The sequence below is a fragment of the Eumetopias jubatus genome, unplaced genomic scaffold (assembly GCF_037043125.1).
Source record: "Eumetopias jubatus isolate StellerSeaLion01/CBP00866 unplaced genomic scaffold, mEumJub1_p1.0 scaffold_10, whole genome shotgun sequence".
Taxonomy (NCBI): Eukaryota; Metazoa; Chordata; class Mammalia; order Carnivora; family Otariidae; genus Eumetopias; species Eumetopias jubatus.
Genome location: NW_028274816.1, coordinates 23,291,107 through 23,300,620, shown reverse-complemented (window position 1 = coordinate 23,300,620; position 9,514 = coordinate 23,291,107). Strand labels below are relative to the sequence as shown.

The following is a 9,514-nucleotide window of genomic DNA, read 5'->3' as shown; positions in this document are numbered from 1 at the left end:
GATCCCAGTCTCTCCCACCTTCACCTTAGCAAGACTGATGCAGAGCCACTGTGCCTGCAGAGTACTGTGATGTTACGTGGCCTTTGCTAGAAGTGAATACAGTTATGAGGTCTGTTCTTTGCTTATTAGTTTATGACACTTAAGGAATTACCACTTGGGAGTCAATGCAATGAAGCAATACGTGGTAAGAAGGTGCTGATGCTGTTTTGTTTTTTTAAGATTATGGCTGAAACCAAAATATTTAGGCACTGTCAGCACTCAGACTGACAGAAACACTGTCCTGATAGGTAAGAGTGTGAGACCCACTCGGGGCCCCAGCTGCACCAGCTGTGCTTCTGGGACACAGAGCTGGCCGGTGGAATCTCTGAATGTCCCATTTCCTCATCTCTAAGGCAGTAGGTAATGGTATCTCCCTCCCAGGGCTGTTGTGAGAACATATAGGAAGCAAGTAAATCACTTAGCTCAATGCCAGCCATGAAGTCAGTGGTTGTTCAATGAGCCTTTTCCCTGCTGAAGAAGTCATAAATAAAGGAGGAAAGATTGAAGGTTTGAACAATATAAATACTCTTTAAGTTGGTTTTTCGATAGCTTTAGAAGAACAGATCAGGGGGAAAGTAGAACGAGAATGATCAGTGGAGAAGTTTGACCACTGCCTCTTGCTCACTTTATTTGTCCATTAAAATTTTTGCACACACTTCTATGCTATGCTTTTTGCTAAGATCTAGCACTGGGCAGAAAATATTCTGTTGAAAGAGGTTTGCCCCACATATCTTACTGAAGCAGCAATAGGTATCACCTAGCAATTTGATACGAACAGGAGAAACAAATCTCTCCAGGCAAACTGTCCGTATATTCAGATGGTTGTAAATAAACTTGGCCAATGTTTATTCCTAAGAACTGAAAAATGATAACCTAAAGGAAGGACAGAAATACCTCTTCTGAAGTAGATTCTGTCTAGCACCCATGAAGTAGGTTTGGTAAGCCACTGAGTTTTTGAGGTAAAAACAAAAACTTCCTGTGAGCCAAGCATGGGGATATATCATGCCAGTTCTATTATGGAATATCCATGTGTGACCCTGAAACTGGCCTAAGTGTGACTTGTAAGTTAATGATTACCCTAGCAGTTGTCTAAACTACTTGGTTTCACTAGACTGCAAGCACTTCACCTGCAGAGGAGTCTCCAGAAAGCAGCATGTTCCCTTTGCTCTTTGGGGCTGGACTGGTGGTTCTGAACCTAGTGACTTCTGCTAGGAGCCAGGAACCCCTTAGTGGCTCTGGGGACCAGCTGCTCTTCCATGGAGCAGATCGATCTGACTTTGCCATCATGATCCCTCCAGCAGGCATAGAATGCTTCTGGCAATTTGCCCGCCAGACTGGATACTTCTATTTCAGTTACGAGGTGAGTACACGGGCCCCTCTGGCCATACGGGGGACTTGCTTTTTTGTTTCCTTTTGCAAAGTGGGTCAGGTTTTATTCAGATAGAAGATTCTGGTTGTCTTTATTATGCTGTGATTCCCTACCTGTTAATGAAATGGACCTGCATTTAGATGGAAACTCCTGATGGATGAATAATCACTAAAACATATGGCTTGATTTCTCAAACTGGGGGCAACGGAGGTGTGCTCAAAGCCATGGGACAAACAGACTGCCTCTTCCTGGAGAGGTAATCATATATTAACTCAGATTTGGAGATGAGAGGAGAGAGAATCCATTTTTTAAAATAATAATAAGGATATGGTACAAAGTCGAATGAAAACTTACATGAACTTTGGCAACAGACCCTGAGATTTCAAAGAAAGATACTTCAGTTTATGGGACTGGGGGAGCCACATTTAGTCTCCCGCTTTAATGGGTAATTCTGGCAAACTACAGAATTACTGGCTCAAGGTCGATTTGGCCAGACAATCCTGTTTCTTAAGGAAGGTTAATGTTTTCAACTTGCCTGTTTACAGGCCAAGGACATTTATCTATCCTGTGGTCTTACACCACAGTGCCCAAGGATGGTGAACTCAATAGTAAAGTCAGAGGCTGTTAATTTCCTTTGTTCTTCATCTTAGAAATCTGTTAAAGCTTTCTAAATTTTGTTTACATAGTAATAAACTATTTTGATCTTATTCCATTGCACTGTAACTCAAAGCTTATTTTAAATTAGCTTATCAGAGCCTTTCCTTGTCTCTGAATTTATAACAGAACAGTAGCTACTAGTAAGCTCACTATAGCCTGGGCTTATCAAGACCCAGCTTGAGGAGAAGTGCCTACCGAATGCCTTATTTGCTGTCAAGCAGCAAGTAAACCCAAGTCTGGGAAACCACCAGGGAAGTCAAAACCAAGCAAGTTCAATCAAGAACTCTACAGCCAAAAACATACATATCGATCAATATACACCAGATGTACGTTCTGAGACAGGTCTTCTTAAAAGGAGTGTTACTGGCATTTTGGGCAATTCTTTGTCTTGCAGTACCGTTTCTAACGTGGCAGGATGTTCAACATTGCTGTCTCTTCCTACCCACCCCCCAACACCACTGTTGTCTCAACCCAAACTCCCAGGGAGGATTGGGCAGTACCATCCCCAATTGAGAACCACTGTGCTGATGATCAGGAATGTCAATCTTAGCACTTAGCTAGCTTTCTGGTGATGTAGCAGGGGCTTTTCTCCCTCTTTAATGTGTCTTGGCAGGTGCAACGGACACTGGGAATGTCACATGACCGACATGTTGCTGCCACTGCACATACCCCACAGGGTTTCCTCATAGACTCCTCTCAGAATGTTCGAGGCCAGATAAACTTCTCTATCAAAGAGACAGGTCTGTTTTAATCACCACAGTTACTGTAATAATCATAAGTGTCTTTGAAACTGAGTCAATAATGAGGAAGTACTGAAATTACTCAAGTACATGAAATGTAAAAGCTCTGGGTTTTTCACACAGGGATAATCAAACAGTAGGGGGACTAAACTGCCTTGAACACCAAAAACTATCCTTCCAACACCAACATCAAATCTTTATTGGAGATTGCTGGCGGCAGAGGACATAAGTGGCAGGCTGTCCACTGGCAGATTCGGGACAGGGTCTCCAGGTGACTAATTATTGTAACTCCAGACTCCAGAAGCTCAGTTTTATCTCATTGCCTCCAACTGACCAGGTTATGAGAAAGTGACCAAAATAGACCCACTTGTAATACAGAATTCCAATTAACAAATTTATTATAGGATAGCATTTCTTTCTAAAGTTATCAGAATACCTGAGGCAGTTATTAAACAGCAGACTCAGAACGAAAGGAAACGCATAGCCATGAAAATATCCACATTCCACAACAAAGCACTTCTCCAGTTACAAGAAAACTTCTATAGCCAGATCGAGTCTGTCCCCACCTTGGACAACATGGGTCAGTTTTTTGGGTTTTTTTGTTTTTTCCAAGAGCAAGCGAGCAAGAGCACAAGCACGCACGTGAGCAAGCACACAAGTGGGGGAGGGGCAAAGGGAGAGGGAGAAGCAGACTCCCCACTGAGCAGGGAGCCTGACACGTGCGGCTTAATCCCAGGACTCCAGGATCATGACCCAAAACCAAGGCTGATGCTTAACCAACTGAACCACGCAGGGGTCAGTTTTAATTGCCCTATCAGCCGGGTATACGAAAAAAGACAATGTTTTTCAACCAGGGCATAAAACAATCCATTGTGTAGCACAGGATATTCATCATCTTTGGCCCCTACCTGCCAGTAGTGCCTTCCAATCATTTTGACAATCAGATACACTGCCACACCTTTCTAATCCTGCTCCTCCCCACTTCCAAACACACAAGAAGGATGGCGACACCAGTTAAGAACCAGCACCAGTACATACCCTAAACCATCAGTTCCTGTACAAACCACCTTGCAGAAGTTACTCCATCCAACAGAATAGCTTCTTTCATTCAAAACACATCAATTTTTTTTCTAGTTTCAAGTTCAAGATGGTATCCCCCAGCTCTAATGGTATACAAGAAGTAGGAAAACACCATGCTCTTAATTTCAATTCATTTTGTTAAACAGAAGTTTCAAGAGATGTGAGAAATATAAGTTGAAAAAGACGGAGAAAAAAACATTGTTTTCAATCTAGTATAGAACTTAGTAAATTTACTTACAAATTTACTAATTTATAGAACTAAGTTACTAATATTTGGCAAAACACAGTATTGTAACTGGTACTTAGTAAAGTAAGTTTCATGGAAGATCATATAAGGTCTTCCACATCAAAAATTGAATCTACTTCCTAAGTAAAAAGAAGGAACTACAGTAGCACCTTTAACACTGGTAAACATGTATCTCCAGGGAAATCAAACAAAGGGTCAACAAAGGGTGGAGACCAAGATTTGGTAATGATCTAGGGATTCCTACAGGTTTTTATCAGCTTTGTCTAAAAAATCAGCAAAATCACTTTGGTTCTGTGCAAGTGTACCTCAATTTTGGAGTCTTCTATGAGGGGCCTGAGATGGACCACAAACAGAAGAATGAAAGAAAACAACTGAATGATACTCTGGATGCAATTGAGGTAACTATTTTGTGGGAGATTGTGGAAACATCCTTGGAAATGGGTAATATCATCTGAGTGAGCGCTCATTTGGGGAGAAACCAAACAGGCACAGGGATCTGAAACCTTTAATTTTTAGGACTTGGAGCTCTTGAAACTCCTCACTTGTTTTATACCAGGAGTTGGCAAACTATGGTACACAGACCAAATCTGGCCCACTGCCCATTTGTCTTTTTAATTAAGATAGAATTCACCATTTTAAAATGTACAATTCTGCGGTTTTTAGTATATTCCCAAGGTCCTGCCACTATTGCATCTAATTCCAGAAGTTTCATCACAAAAAAGAACTCCATACCTTTTAGTCACTCTTCCTTCTCCATGCCCCCCTCCCAGTCCTGGGTAATTATTCACTAATCAACTTTCTGTTTCTATAAATTTGCCTATTCTGTACATTGTATGAGTGGAATCATACAATGTGGTCTTTGTTTCTGGCTTCTTTCACTTAGCATGTTCTCAAGGTTGATCCACATTGTAACAAGTATTAGTACTTCATTCCCTTTTATGGATGACTAATAGTCTCTTGTATGACTATACCACATTTTGCTTATCCACTCATCAGCTGATAGACATTTGGGTTGTCCACTTTTTGGCTATTATGAATAATGCGGCTATGAACATTTGCATGACGTTTTTTGTAAACATGTTTTCATTTCTGTATACCAAGAAGTGGTATAATCTGGTGGGTCATATGGTAACTGTTTAACTTCACTTCGTAACTGCTATTTTTCAGTAGCTAAACCATTTTACACTCCCACCAGCAGTATCTGATGGTTTCAATTTCTCCACATCTTTGCCAACATGCCACTGTCTCTTCTATTATTGACATCCTAGTGGGTGTGGAGTTGTATCTTATGGTTTTGAGTTCTGGCTCCCTAATGGCTAAGGACATTGAGCATCTTTTCATGTTTTTTGGCCATTTGTATATCTTCTTTGGAGAACTGTCTATTCAAATCCTTTACCCATTTTAAAATTGGGTGGTCTTTTTATTGAGTTATAAGTTTTTTATATATTCTAGATATAAGTTCCTTATCAGGTAAGTGATTTGCAGACATTTTCTCCATTCTGTGGGATGTCGTTTCACTTTTTTTTTTTAAAGATTTTATTTATTTGAGAGAGCGAGAATGAGAAAGAGAGAGAGAGCACATGAGAGGGGGAAGGGTCAGAGGGAGAAGCAGACTCTGCTGAGCAGGGAGCCTGATGTAGGACTCAATCTGGGGACTCCAGGATCATGACCTGAGCTGAAGGCAGTCGCTTAACTGACTGAGCCACCCAGGCGCCCCAATGTTGTTTCACTCTGATAGTATTTTTCAGTGCACAAAAGCCCACTGCCTGTTTCCGTAAACGAAGTTTCAATGAAACATAGCTATGCTCATTTGACAATTACATATGGCTGCTTTTGTGCTAACAATAGTGGAGTTTGGTAGTTGCAACAGAGATTGTATTGCCTACAAAGCCTAAAATATTTACTATCTGGTCCTTTAATAAGTTTGCAGGCCCTCGTCTTCTACCATATACAAAGAACAGAAGACATTGCCAGAACGGCAGTGACGTTCGGAATACGTGCCTAAATCTAAAAATACTCTGGAAGAGCTTTCTAGTTTCAGCACTGAAATTTTTCATTATAAAATTATATCTTTTTAAACTGAAGTCCAGACCTTTTTTTTCATATACAGCAAAACCAGCTTTACTAACAACTACAATAATCAACTTACTACATATCATAAAATTACGAGTAGGTTACTCAACTTCCAGGTAACTTAGATTAGTGCTTGTGAGCACCCAGGTGAGACTAGATGGGAGGTAGGGAGGACCCTCTTTTTATTTCATTTTCTGTCCCACAGGAGAGTACACAGAAGGTGCAAAACAATATCTTTCACATGTGGAGATACTACAACTTTGCACGCATGAGGAAAACGGCTGACTTTTTCCTTCTCCAATCAAATCATAACTATGTGAACTGGTGGTCGACAGCTCAAAGCCTCGTTATTGTTCTTTCTGGAATCCTGCAGCTTTATTTCTTAAAGCGTCTCTTCAATGTCCCGAAGACTACAGACACAAAAAAGCCAAGATGCTAAGCCAAAATGACTACAGCACCTTAACTCTTTTCTTCTGGGGCAGACGCTTTGTCAAAGTTTCAGTCAAATAAGCTTTGTAAAGTTACTGGAAAAAATCAATTTATCTTGTTAGAACATCTTAGTCTATTGCTCTCCTTTCCTCTCCAATTGCCTCAAAATGGCAATAAAATAATAAATGTGCAAGTTTTGATATTAACTATGAGTGTGTACTAAATGCTACCATCAAAATACTGTTCAAAATACAGTAGTCCCTTAACCTTTACTAAGTCTATTTAGAGAGTTAACACAGAACCTCGGGAGAAAGGAGTTGAAAAAATGGGACAAAACATATCTCAGTTTTATATGTTACATACAAAAACAGGAATTGGTAGACTGCTTTTTTGTAGTTAAAAATTTTATTTTTAGAGATGTCACCTTTGGAATTTAAAGTAAGCAGGAAAAAAAGAAAAAAGCAATATATTTAAAGAAATGTTTTATAATACAGGCAGTTTTAAAAAACTTAGTGGAATTTTTTCATTTCTAAAAAATATTTCAGTAATTCCAAAAATAATTTTGTCGGGCATGGGCAAGGTTAGAGGAGCTGAATTATTTCAGTGGTCTCTGATTAGTGCTTTCTGTCTAGTCCAGTCAGGTAAGTAAAGGTTTGTAAGGGAAATCATGTTTTAAGAAATCAAGGTGATGAAAAAAACATTAGCCTGGGATCATACCATCTAAGAAAAAGGAGAACAAGAACCAAGATATATAATCAAACTATACTCATGAGATCCTATCCTTAGTAATAGAAATACCCAGTATACGCAATATAAAAATAATTCTTACCATTTATTTAAACCTAACATTTGCCAGGCACTGTGCGAAGTGCTTTACAAACATGATTTCTAATTCTAAGACCATTCGTAGGGAGATGGTTAAAGCTGTTTTTTGAAGCAGGAGAAAATAAGCTTATCAAAGTTTAATGACGCCTCTAAAGCCATATAGCTGGTAGGTGTGAGAACTGGGGTTTGAATCCAAGGTTTTCTTGCACACCACACAGAACCTACTATATAGAAAATTAGCAGAATAAATTGCTATTATTTTATCCAAATTTCATTTGTAAAATCCCATACATGACCTACCGTTCTAATATGGCAATATCTGACTTTCATGGTATTAATAAATAATGAAGAAAATCTATTGTGTTCTTATCGTGAGTTTGGAAAACAGTGTTATCACAGACAACAATAAGCTAGCTATTCTTGTCCTCAGTTCCAATGACTTAGAACCTGTTACTCAAGACAAGAAGCCCTCTGATTCAAATATAAAACACAGTATTCTATTTAGTCACAAAGATCCGAAACACCGTTTTTGAGCCATTTCCGCATAAGAATCCAGCCTGCATTCGTCCGTAATAGAAAGAATATTAAACTAAGAAGTCCCTGAAGAAGTCACAGTGTTGACAAAATTCAACATGATGATGGAGCCTACACAGACACAGGAAACAAAGCTAGGCCCTTCCACACAGCCATAAGTCCTCGCGATGATTTCGTTTTAAGTCAAAGTCTCTTCATGCCGCACATATTCCCCAATGTCTGCTTGATGAAATACCACAATCGCCATGGGGTCTACTTTCCTGCAGTCTTGTGTAGACTTTGCTGCCACCCCAAAACCCTGGGATTCAAAAGAAGAGACACTGATTCACTCAAGTCATTCAATAGGCACGCATTGAGGGGTAGAAATAATGAAGATGAAAAAAACAGTTCTTTGAGAAATTTGAAAGGTGCTAAGAATTTAGTCTCTGAAGCGCACAGACTGAAAATACATCCTTCTCGATTAAAAAGATACTTGATTTTTGTAACAGCTACCATCTCTACTCACCAAAGGGACGTCTGCCATGGAGTACACCACCACTCCCTGGTACTGACAAGTATTTTCGGTGATTCGACCCAGTCCAGATTTCAACACATGGTTCCCATAAAGGAAGGACTGTTCTGCTCCAGGCTTTATCCACACTTTATACTACAAAAAAACAGAATTAAATCCAAGAGACATTAAAATGCTAATTGTTGTATCCCTGCAGATAAGCCAGCTGCTGGATATGTGATTAATTTCTTGAAAGCATTTTAAGGAAAAGAGAAAAACGGATGGTTATCTCAAACTGTTCACTCCCTAAAAAGAACTACCAGGACGTTCTTTCTTCAACTCTACAATCTCTCTCATGGATAGTTTAAAAGCTCTTTTTCTGGATCCCACTATGCTCTCACCAAAACCACCAATTTGCTTTTTTTTGAGTGAGGTCTGCATAGGCTTTTCTACTCTGCTGGACCTAACTACGACTATGCAACCGCACAGCATTCCCATGCCAGAACCCCAACCATACCCAAGCAGCAAGTCCTGGAAACACCTCCATGTGCTGGCACTGACTCCGTGGCAGCGAAGCTGCCCAATTATCTGCTTTCTGACGTGGCCCTCATCTTTGACTTCCTTCATCCCCAGTGGCCGAACGAATACCACCCTACAAACCTTGGCATAGGGTGCAAGGTAATCCAGAGCTGTGATGTGCAACCGGAACTTGTGAGTCTTAGTGAATTTTCCGAAGCAGGTCCCCAGCGACACCAGCTTGTCCCCAGAGATGTTGGCGGCCAACTTCAGAATCTTCTCACTGAAGGGGTAAGGAAGAAGAAGGTGTCAGATGAGGGAAGCTGGTGGGACCCAGCCTCCACCCGGGTCCATTGCTGTCCACCCAGCACCGCCTCACCTCACGTAGTACACCCGGTCGTTGTGCAGCCTGAAACAGTAGGTGCCGTCGGGCCTGTCGACCAGCAGCTGAAGGTTCTCCCCGATGCTGAAGGCAAAAGGAGGACTGGAGACAGCGCCCCAACAGACTCCTCCCG

The 9,514-nt window shown here is 40.6% G+C and overlaps 2 protein-coding genes across 6 annotated transcripts in view; one reads left to right on the top strand and one right to left on the bottom strand.

Annotated features, from left to right (window-relative positions):
• NIP7 (nucleolar pre-rRNA processing protein NIP7) overlaps positions 1-9,514 on the bottom strand; it is a 62,627-nt gene that overhangs the window by 52,795 nt on the left and 318 nt on the right. For 3 of the 4 annotated variants that reach the window (XM_028094523.2, XM_088027458.1, XM_028094531.2), the window contains exons 2-4: positions 9,379-9,465; positions 9,144-9,282; positions 8,499-8,639 (exon numbers count right to left, since the gene is read on the bottom strand). In XM_028094523.2, coding sequence (XP_027950324.1) covers positions 8,499-8,639; positions 9,144-9,282; positions 9,379-9,465 — 367 coding nt within the window. Of the gene's footprint in view, positions 1-3,185; positions 8,292-8,498; positions 8,640-9,143; positions 9,283-9,378; positions 9,466-9,514 lie in introns of those variants that run through there. The other variant, XM_028094516.2, reaches the window with a different exon arrangement.
• TMED6 (transmembrane p24 trafficking protein 6) lies at positions 389-6,840 on the top strand. 2 transcript variants are annotated; one of them, XM_088027456.1, is made up of 4 exons: positions 389-1,399; positions 2,679-2,805; positions 4,433-4,530; positions 6,411-6,840. In XM_088027456.1, the coding sequence occupies exons 1-4, from the start codon at positions 1,193-1,195 to the stop codon at positions 6,642-6,644; spliced, it is 666 nt and encodes a 221-aa protein (XP_087883582.1). In that variant the 5' UTR covers positions 389-1,192; the 3' UTR covers positions 6,645-6,840. The 2 variants fall into 2 exon arrangements, with proteins under 2 accessions (XP_087883582.1, XP_027950307.1); XM_028094506.2 differs by having other exon boundaries at positions 4,379-4,530.